The sequence below is a fragment of the Pelodiscus sinensis genome, chromosome 7, assembly GCF_049634645.1.
Source record: "Pelodiscus sinensis isolate JC-2024 chromosome 7, ASM4963464v1, whole genome shotgun sequence".
Taxonomy (NCBI): Eukaryota; Metazoa; Chordata; order Testudines; family Trionychidae; genus Pelodiscus; species Pelodiscus sinensis.
The window spans coordinates 71,999,665-72,022,586 of record NC_134717.1 but is presented as its reverse complement, the minus strand read 5'-3'; the positions used below and the strand labels follow the sequence as shown (position 1 = coordinate 72,022,586).

The following is a 22,922-nucleotide window of genomic DNA, read 5'->3' as shown; positions in this document are numbered from 1 at the left end:
CTCTTTCGGAAGCCCTGTCTTCCTCCTCCCACGAGAATGAGGGGCTCTTCCTAAGGGGAGGCTTTTCCAGAATTTGGCCCCAGTGTAGACGGGCGAAATTTCGGAAAAGCCTCTTCCTAAAAAACTATGGAAAAAAGGTATGCAAATTGTTAGGTATCTGATCATTTTACTTTAGATTTTGAAGTGGGTGCAATTATACATATGTCAATTCTCAGATTTCAAGGCTCTCTATATATGTCAATATATATTTAAAGCTGAACTTTGACAGTTCTACCATTAAAGCAATAAGAAATACACATCAAACACGAGATGTGCAACATGAAGGTATTTAATAGATAACTCAGTGTTAATATGAACCTATTTTTTGTGTATAGCATACAAGGCACCAGCTGAGTAAAGACTAGAGTAGTCCTTCGAGGTTAATAGACTACTCAGGTGAGTAAATGAATAGAGCAAGTGTCTCCAGAATCAGTTCCTAAGATTTGAAGTCTTCTCCATTAAAAACTTATAAAGGCAGATGTTTAGCATATCTTTTATTAAAAACATGCACAAAATATTTTACATGGTGTTCTGAGAAAGCCTCCCTTTCTTTTCAGTTTTATATAAATATCAGCCCTTTCGTTTGAGAAGTGTTGGACAACAACAAAGATTGTCCCTGTCTTCTCTATTAATCTCCTTATCTTTTAATCTATCCTCACATGTTCGTTCCATAACTTAGTTAAATCAGAGTTCAGTAAAGCTTTCTAGTTTGGATTTGCTTTTACTGGCATAAACATACACTGGCTTTAGGGAAATATGTGGATTCAATAACCAATATCCTTTTTTTTATTGATTTCATTCTATCTTTATTGTATGCTTTTAGTTAGTTTTTTTTAGTTGAAGAATTTCTAGACAAAATTTGAATGGTTAATTCTGGTGTTATTTGAAACATACTTTAAAACAAAAAGCACAAGAACAAAATTATTGTCTCGGGGTAGTGGTGTTAGGCTGTAACTTTAAAAACAATGAGTAGTCCTGTAGCACCTTAAAGTCTAAATACATATACATATATAGAATCATAAGCTTTGGTGGGCAAAACCCCAAATCTAAGCTTTCACTAAAAATAATGTGAGTTGTATTAGTCCTTTCCATTGCTAAAGTATTGCTCCTTATAGGCCAGTATCTTGATACCATCTAGCTTAAGCTTTGCCGAATTTTCTCTCCAGCCATATAATTCACTATGATCAACTGCAGGTAAGTGAATGAAGATAAATCTATTGCAGGATCAAGGGCCAAATCTTGCTTATTTTATGCATATGAATAGCCCCACTAACCTCAAAGGAATGTTTCACAAGAATAACAAAAGCATTAATTGGACCACCATATTTCAAAATTATTACAACATAGTAATAACAATATAATTTTAAAAGCTCATACCAGATCATATGCAGCCATAAGCTTTTTCTGCACATCAGGCATGGTCCCCAGAGGCTCCAGGTAAGGGAATGCGTCTTTCATATAGATAGTTGCAGAAGGGGTATTATCACTGTTTATGAGCCGTGAGGACAAAGTCAAGATGCACTGCTTCAGACTGGCAATTGGCGGGAGTCCACAGAGCTCTTTAACGGACACGATTGCATTCTGTGGGGGAAAAATGGCTACATGTTTACTGTAGCTCACCATCGTATTCTGGTTTATAAAAATAGTCAGCTAACGTCTCTTTTAGACATACACCAACCAACTCATATGTCCTTTGCTCTGGTAGGCCAGCTACAGTGTAGCCAGGATTTGGCTCAAAGAATTTTAAATAGTCTGACTAAAAACCTCTTCCCCTCTCAAGTGCTCAGATTTCAATCTCTTACATCACTAGTGCTCTAATTGTCCATTGTTCTACAGCAAACATAATTTGGAAAACACTATTTTTTTGATAGGAAAAGCAAGCAAGAGACAAATCATTGTCTTTCAGGCCTGCACTGTGCAACAGAAAAAATAAAAAAGGGCACAAACATTTTTTCTCTTTCATGAGTCACCTGTCAGAAAACCAGGTGACCCAGTTGAAAACTAATTAAAACTCCAGAATGTATGCAAAAGTCAGCTATGTGGCTGCCTTGCTCTTGTAATTTACCTTCTTCCAAGTCATATCATTGTTGCCAAAACCCACAAAAGTCCCAGTATGAGAACACTATAGCAATCAACAGAACACAATTGCTACCGTAACACATTTTAGACCCCTCTGTAAATACAAACATTTGGATCCATATCTAATCTGCTTCAATAATAATGAACATGTGATCCACTCTCCACTTTATATATACATTCACATTCACACCCTGCCTCTCAAATAAAGCCCTCTAAGGATACAAAAATTTGGATCTACAACTGATCTGCAAAGATAGGAATTCATACACCTGCATCAACTGGTGCAGATATCTATGGGTTCAATGTGTACCCGGATTTGCAGGGTTCTACACCTTTTCCTATCAGGTCAGATAGATGTTTAACTACAGTTTGAACCTCTCTAATCCAGCACCCTCGGGACCTGACCGGTTCCAAATGACAGAATTTTCTGGAACACGGGAGGTCAATTTTATCTAGCAGCGTTACCAACACTTCTACTGCTTACGGAGCTGTTAGAGGACATTTAGGGGTAAATTAGAGCTAAATAACAGGACAGAACACTGAGAGCCAGGACTGGTGGCTGTAAACAAACTTGATGAAAATGTGGGAAACTTGGCCACATCCATGAAAAGTGGACATCTGGCTAATTAAATCATTCCAGACAATGGAAGTTTCTGGACGAGAAGCTTCTGGATTAGAGAGGTTCAACCTGTAATTAACAGAGGATCTTCTGTGATCCAAATGACAGAAAATCATATCTGCATTAGAAAATTAAATCTGTTGTCTGGTTTTCATACAAAGCATCTTAGAGAACAAAATTTAGTTTTTGAGCACATACTAATACTATTTTGGGGTCAGGTTTATAAATTATTTTCTTGTTATACTATTTGGTATATACAGCTGTAATCTTGTATTTATTGTTGCAGAATAAAGGAATGTAAGGGAACAGAAGATGGAGTCAGAGGTTCAAACTAGCTATTTTCAAGGCTTGCAAGGAAGAAAAGCCTGGGAAGAGTTTCCCATTCTTAAAAAATAGGCTTAAGATATTTCTCTGAAAGTGATTTATAACTTATGTCATTTTGTAAACCTTTCCAGCTGTCTGAACTAAATTTACTTTAGACTCTGTCCAGAACTGCAGGGTCAGTGAAGTAATATAAAATGTGTTTTTTTCCTGTTTTCCAGGGACAGACTTTTTTTCTTTGCTTTACCAAGTAAATAGCTATTGTACATTCTTCTACATAAATACAATTCTTATTGTTTAGTCTTATTCAGTTTTGTTTCTCTTTGGCAGTATCTACATCAGAGATCTGATTTTCTCCTAACTGAACCAGTAAGAATGCGTAGAATCAAGCACAAGCAGTGCAAAACAGCCTTGCTGTCTCACATTCTGAACCAGTGTAGTTCCTCCCATTCATTACATGTTTTCAATTGTAATGCATGGATGATTAGCACACTGTCCCTGACACATCTAGAAGCATTGGATTCTGGCACTGTGGTGCAGTAGCAGGTCTACCATTTCGGCCCAAACAACCCACACTGCATTGAATCAGTTCAGATTAAAACAGCATTTAGCTAAATGCAAAATGTAACCCAAATGGTATTTGGTTGACGTGTTAAATGTCTAGAGCAAGGGGGAGGGGAGGAAAAATGTGTTTTAGGCAGGATCACAAAGTTCTTTGAGAACACTTCTCTAATGTAGACAAGCCTTTACTGACTTCTGGGCGTTTTTGTGCATGTGCGCACACACATACACACACACGCTACTAGTTAGCGAGATAAAGATAAACTGACATTCTTAAAATAGGAGACAGGATAGGATGTCTCTCTAGTCCTTTGGCCTTGAGATACAAGCTAGACCTCAACTTAAATCTTCCAATTGGCTAAAATCAGTAGAGTGGGTTTTGATTTTAAAATAGTTTTCAGAAATTAAAAAGTTGCTTAGCCTGACACATATATGTTAATTAATTCAAAGTTTTTGCAATTCAATGCTTTCTGTATTTAAATTATAAGTGCTAGATCAGCAGTGGGCAAATATTTAAAATGGGGAGGGGTACTCCAAGATTTTGGTAAGTGACCAAGGGCCGCACTTCTGTTGAGGAGGCGCAGGGTCTGGGACTGCGGGTGGAGTGTAGAAGGGAGCTTGGGATAGAGGATTGGGGTGCAGAAGGGAGTGTGGGGTCTGAGAGGGAGTGTGTGTGAAGGAAGGAGTTATAATCTGGGACAGGGGCTTGGGGTTCAGGGTCTAGGAAGGGTTATGGGTGCAGGAGAGGATTTTGGCTTGGGGGAGTGATGTAGGAGGGGGTGCAGGGTCTGGGAGGGATTTGTGAACTGGGAGAAGGGGGCAAAGGGGATGTAGAGGGTTTGGGTGGTGATGTGGGGCAGGGGAATGGAGTGCAGGGTCAGGGAGGGAATATGGGTGCAGGAAAGGATTCTGGCCTGGAGCAGGGATGCAGGAGGGGGTGCAAGTTCTGGGAGGGAGCTGTGACCTTGAGGAAGTGGGGAGAGGGGATACAAAGGGTTTGGGTGGTGGTCTGGGGTAGGTAGTTGGGTGGAGTGGGGTGCCAGAGGTAGGCTTTGGTTGGGAGGCATTTACCTAGGTGGCTCCCAGACAGTAGCTCTGCAGACTCCCTGCCTGTGTGATGCGTGGACTGCTCCACATGGCTATGCTCCAGCACAGAGAGGGAGGGAGGGAGGAGGCTTCATTCATTGTGCCTGCCTTCAGCAAAATTTCTCTGCTCCTATTGGTCAGAAACTCGCCAATGGGAGCTGGGGAATTTGGTTGGGGACAGAGACAGAGTGTGAAACTTTCTCCTCCCTGACCAGATTACATAGCCATTAGCTGTATAAAGCAGCTGCCCCTGCTCTGTAATAAGGATGCCAAGCAAGGAGGCCGTGGGCCGGATCCAGCAGCTTGGCGGGCCAGATCTGGCCTGCAAGCTGCCTCTTGCCCACCTCTGGGCTAGATACTCCTTTTAGTTACACAGGTAGAATTCTGAAGCAAATCCATTGACTTCAGTGGAGTTACACAGCTGTGATTGAGATCAGAATTTTTACCTATGTGTTCAGTACAAAGTAAAATGAAGTAAAAAGTTTCATACCTGCATGTTTTCCCTCATATCGGTGGCCTCGCGTAATGGATGCACAGCTAGTTTAAAGATGTCATCTATAATCTTAAGGCTTGTGTTCCTCAGCATGGTATATTCACTTCCTTTCTTTCCTATTCTCACCGACAGACTGCGCTTTTGTGCTTTTCCTCCTCCACTTCGATTAGTTATTGCAATGTGAACAAAAAGTGTAACATGTTCCAAGATATCTCCAACAAAGGAGCGCAAAGGTATATGTCGATATCCAGGCTGTAAACATTCAAGTGGTATGGTATACTGGCCTATAAACTCATCACCAATATAGTCATCGTCCAAAACAACAAAACGGATCATTGCAAGTTCTGGTAGGTTTATTTGGAACTCAAAGCTTTCATCAAAAATAGGATTGTCACTATTTTGCTGAACAGTTTTAGTTCTTTGTTCTGCACAGTCTGCAGGAATTCCATGAATTTCTATGCAAACATATGGGTCTATGACTTCCCCTTTTGCACAAGCTCCTTTGGGCTTTGGAAAATTCTGACCACTGATAATTTTGACATGTAAAACTTGAGGAGAGACCCCAGGAAGGATACCCTTTGTATTTGCACTAAAATAAGATACTTCATCACGCATAACAGAAGGTCTAAGGACATATCCACATCCCCCATTCTGTAAAAACCAGCCAGTATGTAGATCCATCATTGGTCCTGGAGTCTGATAGTTCATTGCCACTATTTGACAACCACAATTCCAAAAATCTTGGGGATTTAAGTTACTAGAGTCTATCCTCATGGCACTTGGATATATCCTAGACAAAAATTTCTTGTTGTAGTTGACAAAGTCCTCTGGATATTCATTTGCAATTCTACTGGCCTCTGCCTCACTGAAAGAGCAAATTTCCCAATAATTCTGACTTTTCATAGATACCGTAAAATCTTTGTATTGGACAGATTTGCATATAGATACCAAATCAGACAATTCTCTACACAGCCAGATGAGCCTTGATTCATTCACATAATCTTCAGACATCCTTCGAGATATTTCAGCCTCTTCATCTTCATCAGAGACTTCTCCTTCTAATAAATCCTTGTCAGAGGGAAGTTTCTTCCCTTTCACAATAATCTTCTTTTTCAGTTTCTCGGGTGATGGAAGATAGGCTTCTGATAGCAAAGGTGCTTCTGTGCAGAGTTTGTTTCCAAAAATCTTCTTCATGTGTTGAACCATTACTTTTTGTTGTTGTATTGAGCAGTGGTTACCCAAGCAGAGAATGAGAGGATATTCTGTAGTAATGAAGGCTAACTTGTTTATTACCTCGATAACATTTCGAAAGGCAAGTGGTGATGTCATGCTATTACGGTTACAAATAATGGGCTCGTTATCTGGACCATCACAAACATCAAGTTCAATACTCCTACAGTTCATTTTTAAAGCCCTGACATAGCCATTGATATCAGCTGGTCCTCTAAACTGGTCTTCTATTAGATAGGTATTGTGAGATGCATTGATATAGTAATGTGATAAAGGTTGTGTCATATCCTGGACAACTTTTCGGTGTTCAGGGTCAAAAATATCACATTCTGGGGACATCAAATACTGAGTAAATCCATCAATTGTAAGAAATCCCTTCAATCGTCCTTCTTGAGAAAGTTCATACCTGCGGATAATGTCTAGACACATTTCTTCTGTTATATGAGCAACTCCTTGCTCAGCTTCTAAAAAAAGCATAAGATCATTTGCATCTAAATATTCCTTGTTTTTAGATATCTGCACTAGTAAGAAATAAACTTCTGGTCTTGTGCAAAGTTCGCTGAATGCTTCGCAGAATTCCTCCTTAGTTACTCGAGTTGTTAGTTTTTCTTTGCTTTTCTGGATTTCCTTAAATTTTAACCTAATCTTTGATTCCTTTAAGGTAGGATTAAGCTGTTTGATTAATTCTACAGATGTATCTTCTAGCATTATGCCATTACCATCAACATCTGCAGCTTCAAATACAGTTTTTAGCCATACAAACCGTGGAGTATTTTGGCTGTTTTCCATCAAATCCAGAGGTTGTTTGCCTCGAGAAACCAGGTATCGTAAACCGGACACCCAAATGTTGGCCACATCAGCTGAATTGGCAACCAGGTCAAGAGACTCATAATTCTCCCCATGAATTACAGAGAATGCACAGTCTTCACTAATCTGGTCTGCAAGTCCATTGTTCCTAAATGTTTCAGTGTTCTTCCCTAGTCTTATCTCTTTTACAGCAGAAACATCAAGCTTAGCCTTGTCCAGGTCTTTCTTGGAAGGTTCCCAGCGAAGTGCTTGCAAGTCAGGGTCTAGAGTAAAAAAACGATTATAAATGCGGGAATTTGGACGAACTTTCTTCAGTTCACATCCAGCCTGCATAAAGCTGATACAGTCACTAGCACTGCTTATTTTTTTCTCTGATGGCATGCTGCTGAAGGACACAGTTTTCTTCCTTCCACATTTTTGGTTGGAAGGATCCTGTAAAATAATTTAAAATAATTAAGTATATTTTCTTTGGCCCTTTGACAAGTGTACCTATAATACACAAAGCATAGCTCCCTTATATTTGTTTGATCATCAAAACATAAAAGCACTACCTCGTCCCATAATTCAATTCTCTACCCAGCTATAGAACCAAACTGCACAATGTCTTGCTTGGCTGCAACAAAATGACTGTCATATTTCCACAGAAGTCCCCTCAGCAAGAGGCCGCAGGCATGAGGAGAGGTGGAATGTGATGTTAACCTCACTTGAGAAGCATATTGGGAGAACTGGGGGATGATTCACTGAGCAGTGAGAAGTGTCACAGTTATGGAATTAACCTGGAGGGTTGCTATGGGGATTAAAGGAGTGGGGGAGAGCCAGAAAGAGCTAGGGGGGAGGGGGTCGTGGTAAAATGGAAGGCCTGAGCATGTGGGAGATGGCCCTACCTTCATTCTGACCTGCTTCCCCCACACACACCGCCCCACCTTCAATGTTGCCCTTCTCTCGCCATGTCTGATGTTTCCAGAAAGCCCCAGACGCTCATGTCAGGCCACTCTCAGTGGCCATTGACAAGAAGGTACATTCCCAGCCCTGCAGACACCTAGATTGGGAAGAGGAGCCAAGCAGTCCTTGATGGCTCAGAGACCAGACGGGACAGAGGTCAGGCTAACCTCTCACCACCTGAAGCCAGCCTGGACTTTTGCGGGGCTGAGGTGCCTTCTGGGTTGGCAACACGGCATTCTGTCACAGGCCCCAGCACAGGCTCCAACAGGCCTCCATGTTTGTATGTGCTATTTTGTGCCCACAATGCTTGCCAGGAGAGAGCATAAATGAAATACAGGCATAAAACTGTGGATCCAGTTCTTCAATGTTGCAAGACTATGCCATTAAAACCAGTGACCTAGATTGAAAAGCAGGCCCATATTTCTTGCACTATAGCTCTGACCAGAAAACCAAATCCTCAGTAACATCTCTTAAGGATCCCACCATGGATCTGGATGACTTTACCTATTAGATGAAATCCCAACATACACTACTCTGTAAACAGCATAAAAAGTAAATACCAGTGTTTGTATTCTTGGGATAGCTAACGTGAGAAAGTAGGCCATTGTTAATGTTTTCTGTTTTAGAAGTATTCCTCTGTGCTTTATTGTTCATATACAGAACTCTCCACGTTAGCCCATTCAATAATATTTGAAATGTTATCAAAAAAATATAACAACTGTATTTAAAGCCAACTGGCTCTCCTGGGAACAATTACAAAATCTCTAAACTTTATTATTAAAGGTCTATAGCTAATTTGTTAAGGCAATGAATTAAAACTTTTAATGACAGGCAAAATTACTCTAGCCATTTATTGTAGTATTTAGCATGTTAATTAGGATTAAAATAAGAAGAAAGTCAATGAACCCAGCACATTAGGACAGCTATTTTTTTTTAATTTCACCAGCATATGTTTATGTTTCTCAGTCATCATACTACAATTTAATATATTGCTGGTATGGAAATCTTTAAGCAATAGTTGCTAATGAGTATAAATGAATGCAACCAATTCTATAGTAGTTTATATAAGAACTTTTTTTTTTTACCACTTTTTTACTTTTAAAGAAAAAGTTATTTAAATGTAAGACAATACGTTTGTGAGTGTTAGCAATATCTACTTGAAATTTCATATCTAGCTTTCAGTAGAAAAGTGCAGATTCCAAAACCTGGAACTTGAACATACTTCCAATGACTTCAATGAAAGTAGGAACAAACTCATACAGTGGTGCCAATTTCTGCAGTTTTACAGTATTGTGGTATTTGCTATCTTTCACCCAAAGATATCAATAGACAATAGGCTTAAAATGAGCAAAAGGAAGTACTTTTTTTACACAGCACACAGTCAACCTGTGAAACTTGTTGCCAGGGAATGACATGAAGGCCAAAACTATAATTAGATTAAAAAACAAATTCGATAAATTTCATGGAGGATTAAATCCATCAGTGACTATTAACCAAGATGATCAGGGATGCAACTCCATACTCTGAACATCCCTAATACTGGAACTGCCAGATTCTGGGACTGCGCAACAGGGGATAGATCACTTGATGATTACCCTGGTCTGTTTATTGAAGGGGTGGGGAACCTAAGGCCCAGGGGCTACTTTGGATCCGGGCTCCGAGGCTCAGGCCCCACCTCCCAGCATTGGGGAACCCGTGCTGGCACTCCAGCTCCCCCAACACTCCACTGCAGGGCTGGAGCACACAAAATCTACCAGGCTGGACCCCCTACGCTCTGGTGTGTGAGGAGAATGTGGGAAGTGTCCTTTTCCTTCTCAGTAGGGGGCCAAGTCAGTGAGGGTTTGGGGGGGGGGGGAGGTTCTTCTCACTTTTGTGTAGTCCCCGACTGATTTTTCTGTGGGTCAATGGCCCCCGGCCCAAAAAAGGTTCCCCACCCCTGGTTTATTTTTTATAAAGCATCTGGCATTGGTCACTGTGGGAAGACAGGATATGAGGCTAAATAGACCATTGCTCAGACCCAATACGGACATTCTTACTTAATGTTCTTAAAGCCCCAACTGTTGTAATAAAAAAAGTGCTTGAGAATCTCAACTCTCAATTAAAATTAAAAAGTTCTAGGCCTCATGGTTGTGTGAGGAAATAGTTGAAAAAGTAACAAATGCACCATAAAGGCTCAGAAGGCAAATGAAAAATACCCAAGGGATGTTTGAAGATTTGAAATTAATATGAGCACTATTGTCAAAGGATTCACATTTAAAGTCTTCTGGAATAAATACAGAATACATTTTTTAACTCTGATTTTACAGTAATCTGTACAATGAAGTGGGTCCTCTGGACCAGATCCTCAGCTGGGATAAATGGGAGTCCCATTGCCTCAGTGGTGCTACACTGATTACCCTCGCTAAACTTCTATCATATTGTCTTTGCCTAAGAGGGCAGCAAGATTTGTTACACAACATGCTCACCAATTGGCTTCTATAGGGGAAAAACACAAGATGTTACTTTTTAGTTGTGAAATGGCTTCGGTTGTTGATGACAATGAAACATGGAATCAAACTAATTTATTTTAGATGACAAAAATATCGGGTCTTCCTGGGAGTGCTATGCTACCTTCTAATTCTCAATCTTTTGAGTTTATTGCAGAGAGGTTTTAGTTGGTGTTTGTGATGGGGCATTTGCCCTGCACTGGCTCTTTGAGGGTTAAAACCCAGCCCTGGAAAAGGGCTGGAGCAGTAGAGCTGTGGAGCCAGCAGTTGTGGCCAGTCTGAGCCAATTAGGGCCCAGCTGAGGGCAGTATAAATAAAGGCTCCTGGAGAGGTGGAGACAGAGACACACTTGCTGTGAAGCAGGAGGGATCTGGCTGCCAGGGAAGCTAGAGGCTTCCTGACGTAATGCAGGACTAGTGAAAGGCAGGCAGGGCTGGGGAAACGAGGCCTGCAACTAGGGTTGCCAGATACTTTCACAAAAAATCCTGAACATGGCAGGGAAAAAAATGGGAGACCAAACTTGTTGAGAAAAAAAAAACCCAAAATCACTGCGCCTTTAAATTCCCACACTCCCTGCTCCCCCGCCCCTTCAGAGGAAAAATATCCCCGCCAGCCTTCCGTCCGAGAAAAACAGAAAATATTTTGTTTTATTTTTTTTTTTACTGGACAGGATCCACAAATACCAGACTGTCCGGGCAAAAACTAGACACCGGGCAAACCTAACTAGGGCTGCAGAGAGGCAGTCAGGGTAGGCACAGGCAGCAGATCCACACCCCCTTGCCAATGATGAGTGGCCATTTCAGACGCAGTTTGCCCCTGAGGTAAGGAGCTAGATGAAGACTGGCAGTGGGTCACTGAGGCAAGGTGGGCATAGAGGGTTGGGGATTTCCAGTGGGGGAGGACCCCAGAGTGTGAGGGCATGGTGGCAGAGCAGTACCCAGACGGAGGATGTCACGTTCTGAGAGAGACGTGAGTCCTAACACTGAGGTGGAGAAGAATCAGTAGTAGCAGGCATGATCAGCCAAAAGGGGGGTGCTCCAGCACCAAAGAGCTAATTCCCTGAGTGCCCAGTAGGAGGCGCCTGTGGTGGTGAGGCCTCCTGTGTTACAGTGTCATATAGGCTATTTAAAAATTGTAGAAAAATAGCGTTTCTTCTCCACAAACGACTTTTTTCATATCTGCTTATCAACTTAATCAATAAAATCTAATCCTGGAGACTAATTATATAAAACAAACAGAATTCAGATGCTATTGCAACTGATATGATTATTTTCATTGGCATTAACTACTAATCATTCTAACCTATAATACAAAACATGGAAAAGAAAACTATGCAATTTGCAACTGTGAAATGATCCGAGAATGAATTCATAATAATCCCCTCTTTCCCCGTCTTTCGCATTTTGTCATCATGGTATGAGTACTTGGTAATGCTTTTAAAATGCAGCCTGACCAGTCTGTATATAATTTCAATTTAATAAGACAATTGCCATTTCAAAATGTTATAATAAAAACATATTTATTCAAGCTTTACAAACATTAAATGCTTAAAAAGTGTTCCCTTGAACTATAGCTTTATTTTAATATGAGGGAGAGGACATACTTCCTTCTAGGGACATATGTTTACCTAACATTAAGAAAATAATCTAATTTATACTCTTCAGCATAGGCGTGCGCAGCACATTTCATTAGGGTGTGCACCCAGGTAATTTTTTTTAAAGGCGAACATTTATTGAATCATAAAGGACATTATTTTTATTCATCAAACAAACTAAAGAAACTAAAACTTAACTAAATTTATTTTTTTTAAAATTAACAACTAAACTTTACTTAAAAGAGAGTATCACGCGATAAAAAAAAGTGGACTTGCGTTTTAATTTAGAGACATTAGGGTGTGCCTGGGCACACCCAGCACACCCCTGCGCACGCCTGTGCTCCTCAGCTAGTGGTAGAGTGGGTTTCACTAAAAGCATTTTGGTGAACTATCCATTTTGTGGTTCCATAATTTGTTTATTTAAAATAAAAACAGCAACATTTTCTAATAAATCAGTCTGCTTCCTTCTGTAAGTAAGCATCAAACACAAAGATTCTCCTGATAAGAGGTTATGTCACCCAGCTCAATAAAAGCTATTTAAACAACATAAAAAGCCCAGTTTATTCTCAAAACAAACCAGACCCTGGCCTCCACCCTGGCACCTTTACACTGCTCACGTGGGGCAACTAAGGATTTTATCAATATGATGTAGTCAGCTCCAAGTCCCACTACAACCCAACCCTAGGGGGATGTTTCAAGATGGTACAATTTAGAGAAGACCCTGGACTGCTCTAAGTTATGCAAATGCTCAATACAGTCCTGCCCATCTTAGATATTGGAAAAAAGAAAGGGGGGCTTAAAGATAACTTTGTCTTTCATCAGGTCCAATGCTGAGTTAGCTCAGCTAGACCCAAGGATCAGGGCCAATGTATCTAGTTACTTTCTTACTTAGGATCTCTAATATACCCAATTCCTGTTTTATTCTTCTAACAAACAACATTAAACTAAAAATACTTTTATGCTGCAATGTCTCTAGTGACTATAATTCCGGATCAGTGTCACATTTCACTCAGAACTAAATGCAGGAATGATTGGAGATACCTAACAATCTAAAAAATGCCAAGAGCTCATGTGAATGAATAGCAAAAACTGCTTTATTGTGCTAAATGCCAAAGGTATTCACACTGCAGACTACCAGGAAACTTTCCATTATGTTCATCTACAGAAGAACAAACCACCTCTTTTATTAATCCAAAACACTCAGTTTGAAAGCACAATGTGATATTCCATTGAATCACTGAAATTTAATGTGTATCCTTCTCAGAGACCCTAGATAAAGCAAAAAAGACCTTCACAGACAGTAGGAGCAATAGGACTTCTATTTGCCCCTTTCCTGAACCATCTGAACGGCTGACACTAAATTTATTACGACAAAGAAAGAAGGAAAACAAGAAAAGGATTGCTTAGACAGAAATCCACATTGAAATCTAAGACAAACCAACCACCTTTCTGCCATTCAACTTCACTACTTCAGACCTCAGCCTGAAATTCTAATTCTTCAAAATCAACACCTGATGAAGAAATACTTAATTTCAAACAAGTTCTCTGTCATGCTTATGAGGGTAGGCCAGCAGCCTGGGGATTAAGGAGTTAACTACACCTAGCCAGGTGGAGTGACCAGTAGGAATGTAGGTGAGACTTTCAAACTGGGACAAAGGAATTTGGGTCTTTTTGTCCTTTCTCCCTTTTGTGTCTCTGAGAGAGTTCTTTGCAGCTACAGAGAGGGACAAGCATGTCTCTCTCTCTCCAAGACACCATTCTTCATTTTCTGTAAGTAGGGTAAAGTTTAGGTAGTTTCGTTAGGTTTTATTGTTTTAAGGATTGGGTATGGGATCTGAGATCTGGCACTGCTTAAAAGATGTTTTCGCTTTTCTTTGTAACTAAGTTCTAGGCCCATGGAGTTTCTCCATGAGTATATTTTGTTACCTCCCTATCTAGTCATTATGTTTGCAACAGGAATATTGTTGTAATAATAAAAGTTCTTTCTTTTCTTTTTATTAACCTGGCAGTGGTTAATTGTGTGCCTTGATTTTTATCTTAGGGGTGAGATTTTCCAAATAATCTTCCCCCTGATTTCTTTATCAACATTTGGGTGGTGGCAGCAGAAGTTTTATTCCCAAGATCTAGGTTTTTAAGATTTTGGGGGAAGTTTTATACCAAAGCCTGGTAGATAAGGCTTTGGGGTACACTTGCTGGCCCCCACTTCTGCATTTATCATGCCAAAGTGGGGAAGGAGCCATGACATTCTCAATGATTCCTTAGTAGTCCACTCTATTGGTGAGATTTACCCTAATATGCATAAGGCTCTCAGCATCTCTTAAATCCTGTAGTGGGCTGTACACAGCGGATGCTGCTGGAGGATCTGCTGTGCAAGGCACATCTCTCTTCCACTGCGAAGGGCTCCACTGGGAGCAGGTTAGGGGAGCACAGGATACCCAGTGACCCTAACACACAGACCAGTGACATGGAGAGGCTCTGAACCTTTAGGGTTAGAACAACAGCTAGGGAGGGAACACTGTCCTCTGCTTGGAGACAAATTTCATCCCCAAAGCCCTATACATGGCTCACAGTCAAGTTTTATTAATCAAATGAATGGAACACTAGGAGCGCATAGGAACTGCTCATCTTGAATAAATCTACACTATAAAAGCTTTGTAACAATCAGAATAGCAGTGAACTCCTGCAGTTACTTTTATGTACCAGTGTCAGCCTTTTCCTTCAGACAGTTCCCTGAGTCAAGTTTGACCTATTTCCACAAAGGTCGGTGATAATTCTAGCTTTACCATATCAACCATAACAACAGCATAAAAATCCTGTAACATACACAGCTCTGCATGACTTCTCAAAAGAAGGTATCTTTTTCCTAACTATAAGCAAACACTTCCTCTACATTTCTCCCATTATAGATGTTGATGCACCCTAGTCCCCCACAAACTCAGTATTCTCCCTTTTTTTATAGGAAGGGCATTACAAAGCTGAGGGGAATCAAATCTTATTCATCTAAGTGTAAGCTGACTTCTGCGGTGTTCAACCAAATCTTTTTTTTTCTTCCCTGTGCACACTGGACTAGGCAGATGTATTTTGAGAGGGGATTTACAATTTCCTCCAAAGGATCGGGTATTGGCTATTGCCAGAGGAAGATTGATGAGTTTGATGCTCCAGAGATCTGATCCAGTATGCAAACTTCTAAAACACCATGCACAAACAATGAATCCTCATTGAGAGTTTATAAATAATATTAGTTATGCTTGAATGAATTAATCCTTCATAGTTTCATGCTTTCTGAGCTGTTTATCTTGCGTCCCTTTTTGAGAATGTTGTTTCCACAATGTAGTCAGGTTTGAATTTGGTCTATACAGCACTGTGTCTCTAGGAAAATATTTAAGCTAATTGTCTGGGAGCTCAATGGGAACTATAAGACCCACATATTTTTGACAATAGAAATTTTGATTACATCCTTACATAATGTTTTCTATCCTGATATATTCTGAAATCAATGAGGAGAATACTGCAAAGCTTCTTTCTATTTAAAACATACAGTCCCAAAGAATTTGAACCAAAACACCAACTGTAAAGGAGCATTTTTACATATTAATAATAAAACGCTCCATAAATAAATTCAGATCAACTGAACTGATTCATCTTACTTTTCACATTTTGTATAAAAAGAAAAAAAAAAACTTATGGTGATTTCCCATCATAAGAGACTTCATGTAACACAGACAATATAGGTATAAAAAATATTATTTAGGAAAGCTCTCTATTTGTAACTAGTGTGTGTACAACTTACTGAGGGTACAAAGAGAGGGATATCCTATATTCACTATACAAAGTGCCAACATTTTTCAAAGGTATCCACAGATTTGTGTTCCTCAATTTTTGAGCAATCAAGAACTGGTGCAGTGATAATGATCAGACAATAATCCTTCGTATGTTGCTTAGGCTAGAAATGAAATCACATCATCTTTATCTAGTATGTTAATAGCAATGAAGCTTTCTTTACGAAATACAAATACGCAAAAGCATCACTAAAGGACAACACTATGGCTATGTCTAAACTGCCCCTTCTTGCTCAAAAAAATATGCAAATGAGGCAAAGTGTGGAATATTGCCACTCATTTGCATAATTAATGAGACTCCGTTTTTGCACAAGAGGTTTTTGTGCAAAAAGGAGCGGTGTACACAGCTCCTTTTTGCACAAAAACCCTCTCTTGCACAAGAGCTGTTCTTTCTGAAAAAAAAAGAGGAAGAACGGCTCTTGCACAAGAAGGGGTTTTTGCGCAAAAGCCTCTTGTGCAAAAACGGAGCCTCGTTAATTATGCAAATATTCCAAGCTTCACCTCATTTGCATATTTTTGGCGCAAGAGGGGGCAGTCTAGACATAGTCCTAAAGTCTTTATAAGTCTATATGGCCTCTGCAGGGGGGAGCTGAAATATATTGCTAAATGCTAAGAGCTGAACTTGGTAAGTACAGTTAAGACTGTAAATCTACTTACCTCTCTCAGAAACCAGTAACATTTTCACTGAATGATATCATTGTTAAAAGAAAAGCCTCAGTCTAATCTCTCCAACTTCCTAGGAATTTAAGATCTAAAATAATTCAAAACAGTCTCCCCTGGACTTTCATTTATATGGTGATAAACTGAGCCCTCTAAGTCATACATAGGTTGTGATTTATTTAATATACATACCATCTGATTTATTTAATCAGCAGCCTGGTTAAATAATGTCCTTCCACAGGAAGCAAATTACGTCTATTGATATATTAAGGCAAACGAGTACCACGGCAGAGGGATGGTCGTTCTGCTTATTGGGGACTCCTGCAGGTGCTTAAGATACGATTCTGTTCTTCATAATGCTAAGAAGCTTAAGTGACTTGGTTTCTCCCCCAAAGAGCCTTGCACACTTCCGTCCCTCCTCCTCACCAGATGTTGATCAAGAATTTTCAAGGAAGAATCTATGGCAATGTATATATCTGCAAAGAATAAAAGTGCTGCTCAACATGATGATTAGAGTCTCTTTGGAGCTTCAGCATGGTAGATCAGCTCACATTGTACACTCTTCTTTTCCCAATACTTCTGAGTGCTGTGAATGCTTGCAGTGATCATATTCCTTCTTGGCACATCAAGATCCAGGGCACTCTCCTCATTCAATATCCTAAGCGAGTCATGTTGGTCATTTTTCTCACAGAGCACAGGTAGACACACCAGAGATACTAACACGAGTACATGGACTAGAGATAGTTCTACTACCCAAATTCCATTCCAGCACTATGCGTTTCAGAGCTAGGACTGCAACATGGAACTCCTAAATGTCAGTCTTGTGCTTTCCCTTACAAGGAGACGGGGGAGGGAGCCAAAACAGACCAATACTAGTATGTTTAACTTTTGACATTCACAGTGGGAACATATGTGGATTAACAGGGAAGGATTCATAGGCTGAAACAAAACCATTTCAGCAGGGCCAGAAATGATCTAAGGGTGCCGGACCAGAGAGGTCCAACCTGTATTTGGTCCACAGTTCAACATACTAAGTCCCCTTTTGGCCATGGTGTACTGTCCCATCTAGTGGCACTAGCATTACTTCAAAAGAAAATAAGGAGTCTGCTCTACAACCTTAGCTGCTAGGCACTGGCTTCTAAGCTCATACACTAAGCCCAGAGATCCCAGGTTCAATTCACAGATGACCAAGGTCTGTCAGTGTTACAGTGACACTACACAAAGGTCTCTTTTTCAAAATAGTCTGGCACAAAACGGCATTTCTCTAACATACAAAAAAGATGATGAAGAGTATCAGATGAGCAGACATGCAAAAACACTTGGGGCATATTTTCAAAGATATTTATGTGACTAAAGATGCAAATAGCTGCCCTGTCAGATTTTCAGAAGCATCTTGACACTCAGTTCTCACTGATAGTAAAGAGGAATTAGGTCCCTAGGTTCCTTATGAAAACTGCACTAAGCTGCTATATGTAGCTTTATGTGCCTCAATGCCTTTGAGAATTTGTCCTTTAGCTAATTTAATTGGTATCACAGTTCCACCCAGATTCATTCGTACACTCACAATTTGTGAAAGAGCAAGGACCCTAGGCTTACACTATATTATGTCTGAATGAAGGGGAGAGGAAGAGTGCCTTGCATTTACAGTAAGCTTCTCAGCACACCCAGTGACCAGCTAGACACAAAAGGAGGAAATTCACAGAGGAAGGAGTGTCATCAGGAGCTTAATAATGGTTCTGTAGTGAACATTTCATCAAAAGGGGAGGAAATGTCATTCCTCAGAATGACAACCTTGAAGAAATGGCAGGATGCAGACAATGACCTAACAGTTCTAAGATGCTAAATACTCCCCACTGGAGAAATTCAACAGGAGACAAGATTATAATGGCTTGCCTCACTAAAACCCTTTGAATTTCAGAGCACTAGAATTTAGAATGGGGAGAAAAAAAGAAGGGGGAAAATTGCAAGAGCAAAATATTTGACACAATTTGCTGTGTCAACCTCTCCTTCCCCTAACTCTAATGCCAGCGTTGATCAATATGCCCAGTTCTACCTTGAGGGAAGTTAAAAATATTGTTGGATAAATTATAGAGAAGAAAAAAAAGAGCATCACTTTAAACTTCCAACTGGAAAAGCTTTCTAGAAATGAGGTTTCTATCAGACAAACAGTTTGTTTTCTTGGGTAATATAATAGTAAAAATAATCATTTCATTTAGACCCCGTCCTGGGCTCTAGGCAAGCACAAGGGTCCGGAAAGCTTTCATTTCTATATTTCTTTTGTATGGTTAATAAGTTGGAGCTCCTCATAATAATGACACCATTTAGGGTCTCATTCTGCCACCTATATTGTAGCACTTGATTCTGCAAGAAGTCTCCTTAAATCCATGGAGTCAATGGTGGAAGGTACTGTTTAGGGTGGCTTAAGGGTAACAGAATCTAGCCCTTACTTATCAAGCAATTAAACAAAGCTCTACAGAGAGACAATAGATATAGTTGCTCTGTGTATGCATGCACACACACCCCTGTACAGTCTTACCAAGGGGCTTATATGATGAAAAGGACTTTGCATAGCTCCTCAGATTTTCACCCTGGATTTCCTATTACTTTTATTTAAATAGACTTTTCCTGTGGAAAACACAAATGGTGAAATTCACCTCACTCACAAAGCCTAAAAGAGCAGGCTTGACAGAGAACACTGTATCACTGGGTGAATTAAAATCTACTCTATTAATCCAGGAGAGGGGCCAGGTTGCTGCTCTTCCAGGTAACCCTGTGAAGATTACAGAGATCTGAAGACATGTAGTGCGGGTTCAAGTCTCTCGTTGCAAACCTCCCTTCACAGTTTCCTCAAGAACCTAGAACCTTCTCTTGCAGAACCTTGCTCTCTCACTCACCCACTCTGCCTGGTCAGCAGAGTTGTCAAGTGGTGGAGGGAGCTTTCAGTGGCCCTCCTCTTTTGGGTCTATTTCTCCTTAAAAATGCATGGAACAGAAAGTCTCAGAGGACATCAATGCTCTTCTGATAAAAGTCAGCCTCCAGTTCCCTCCTAATGTCCCTCCACTGAGCCCTACTATTCTAAGTGGTCCATTTGATCCCATCTGGAATTCTTAAAAGTCTCCCAACCAGCTTTTTAGGCCATCCTCTTGATGACTGTAGTCCTAGAAAATGGACCAAATAACTGTAACAGAATATAAAATGAAGAGAAGGTCAGGTCAGGTCACTTTTACTTTCTAAGAGCACGTCTATACTTACCACAAGATTAACACTCTGGAGGTTGATCATCTAGCATTCAATTTAGTAGGTCTAGTATACACCTGTAAATCAAACGCTGAGGGCAGCTTCTGCAGGCATCTGGTACTTTTGTGAGGAGTAAGGGAAGCTGACTGGAGCGCTTGCTCCTGTCAGCCTCTTGCAGTGTGGACACTGCCATGGCTCGGCTTAAGGTAAGCCAACTCTAGGTATGCATTTTGCGTAGCTGGAGTTGCATACCATAAGCTGACCTTCTAGGTCCAGTGTAGACCTGGCCTAAGTGTCCAAGAAAAGCAGTAAAGGGCAGCCATGGAAGTCTGAGACATCTCAGCTCTATTGCTTTCAAGGAGTCCATACCAAAGATTAATAAATTCTTATGTCTTCAGATTTAAACTAAAATAAAAAGGCTCCTCAAAGCCTGAGGGGCCCTGACATTGTTTGCAAGAAGAAATAAAGATAATAATTTAGCAGCCACAAAACTCTGCCCCCTACACAACTCCCACCCCTCAACACAGCCCCACACGCTACCAACTTCACTCCTTGTAAAAGTGCAAGCGAGCAGACGTTCCTTACAGCATGTCCTTAAGGTCAGTTTTTGGAAGGGAGGGCAGAGGGCTGGGCTTGATTTAGAAGCTGAGGGTTGGGCTTGTTTTAGAAGCTGAGGGCTCTTGGAGAATACTATTTCTCACACACACCCTCTTTCAAATGACAAGGCTTCCAGATCAAGCATCTCCATACCGCACAGAGAGAGAGAGCTGGCCTCTCTTCTTAGAAAGGTCCCAAGGTTCTGAAGACTTTATACATCAAAACAAACACTCTAAATTAAATCTGGAAACTAGTAGAAAACCACAGTAGGTCACAGAACTGGGAAGATAAATTTCCCCCAAAGCAGCATTGTTTAACATGCTAGATACTGCATTATCTTCCTAATTAAGTTTCCAGATTGATTTTAGACATACCATCCAGGTAAAGTACACTGCAGTGACCCATGATTGTGTCATCAAAGACCTGATCATGATAGCAAGTTCTGCATGTTAACAAGTTAGTCAGAATCTGCTAACCAAGCACAAATAATAAGAAGTGTTTCTACTACCACTGGCATAAGGTCATTTAGCAACATTAATCCGAAGTTTATTTATGAAATTGGATAAGGGAATGTTCCCTAAAGCTTAGTGGCCTTAATTCTGGTGCTAGGTTTGCAAGCCAGCATCGCTAGAAACACATTTCTTTTATTAAATGTACTAAGTTCACAAATCTAATCCAAATGAACAGCTGGGTTATTCTTCCTCTAGGCATAATAAACCCTGTATGTTTTGAAATGTGTAGCTCTTCTATTTCACCAATATCTATCTGCTTTCAGAACAGGCATTCAGCAGAAGTATTTTGAACATTTAAACCTTAACAAGTATTCTGAACAGTTCACAGATAAAATAAAGAAGATCAGAGATCAGGAACTGAAAAACACAGAAGAATCAAAGTTCCAGAGCCATTCTGATGACTCAGAACACACCCTGGTTGTGAATGTAAAATATTTTCAGAAAATTGTGCTTACTCACGTGGGTATGTCTGTACTTTGAACTGGGGGAGAGACATCTCCAGGCTAGCTCTGATCAGAGCTGGTGGGCTAAAAATAGAGCATAGCTGCCGCCACATGAACAATGGAAGGAGCTAGCTGGCCCAAATATGATGTACCTGTCTGAGATCTTAAGCATGTACCTGGGGCAGCTAGCCCCTCCTGCCACAGGTGCTACATTCTATTTTTAGCCCACTAGCTCAACCAGAGCTCACTGGTAATGTGTCTTCAAGCTGGAAATCACACCTGAAGAATAGACATACTCTTAGAAGCTTTCAATTATGGTGTTCCCCTTGATATAAAATTATTGGGGGGTAGGGTTGCCAGGTGTCCAGTTTTGAACTGGACAGTCCAGTATCTGAGCTTTCTGTTCGGAAAACAAATTGAGAAAATATAAATATACGGTATTTTCTAAATAAGATGTAATGTAGATTGTGATATAATGTCAAGAGTGTCCGGTATTTTTGTTGAAACCATCTGGCAACCCTATTGGGGGGATGGAAAAACGTGCACTTCAATAAATGCACATTTCAATGTAATTTTATTGCTTTTTTCCCCTTGCTAATCAGAGATCTAAAAATAGGCATAGAGTTCACAAAAGAACACCTCTTGTGATGTCTGGAAAAGAGAGAGACTTGGCAATTTCCCATCATTTGTAATAATTCCCACTATTTGCAATTTTCACTATTTGTAATAAGATTTGGAAGCGGTATGCTACATCAACACTGAATATGCCGTAGAAATATGCTGTAGAACCCTATTTGCAAGGAGTAAAGGATAGTAGTGAAAAAAATGTCATTTGTAATCTACAGGGAAATTTACAGAACTGAAGTGTGAGTACTATAGAGTGGGGGCCCTCATCTTTCCTGATATATAAAAAAGTTTTTCCTGCCAGACGACAGTATGACATCATCACACTCTCAAGCTCTCTGGCCATGAAAGCAAAAGTGGCCAAAGAAAGGGGGTAGGCGAGTGAAGCAAGCACAGGGCGCAGCCCGCTAGTATTTTTTTTTATTCTACTTATGTATTGAAATGCACAAGTTTGTGTTACCTTCACTCTTAGGCAAACAACCATATATAAATGGATTAGATTATGTCCACACCTTTCTTTGTAGCTTTTACCCATAACTACCTTGTTCTTTGAAGCAGAATTTACCCTTCCTTTGCACTCTCCATACGTCCCTTAGAAAATGGTACAATCTCAGGCAATCACTCATGCAGATACGGGGATCCAATCAGATTAAACATTTTCTAAAGGCCTGATCCTGCATTCCTTGTTCAGAGAAAGCTGCCACTAAAATTAAAGGGGGTTCTGCCTACATATTGTTTGTGAGAATCTGACCC

General features: G+C 40.3%; 1 protein-coding gene across 11 annotated transcripts in view; it reads right to left on the bottom strand.

Moving 5' to 3' along the window:
• PLCL1 (phospholipase C like 1 (inactive)) overlaps window positions 1-22,922 on the bottom strand; it is a 322,644-nt gene that overhangs the window by 52,277 nt on the left and 247,445 nt on the right. For 10 of the 11 annotated variants that reach the window (XR_012905400.1, XR_331663.4, XM_075934261.1 and 7 more), the window contains 2 exons: window positions 5,196-7,667; window positions 1,417-1,620 (listed from right to left, as the gene is read on the bottom strand). Coding sequence is in view for 9 of the 11 variants with exons in the window: in XM_075934261.1 (XP_075790376.1) it covers window positions 1,417-1,620; window positions 5,196-7,667 (2,676 nt within the window). In the remaining 2 variants the exon portion in view is untranslated. Of the gene's footprint in view, window positions 1-1,416; window positions 1,621-5,195; window positions 7,668-16,948; window positions 17,233-22,922 lie in introns of all 11 variants that reach the window. The other variant, XM_075934262.1, reaches the window with a different exon arrangement.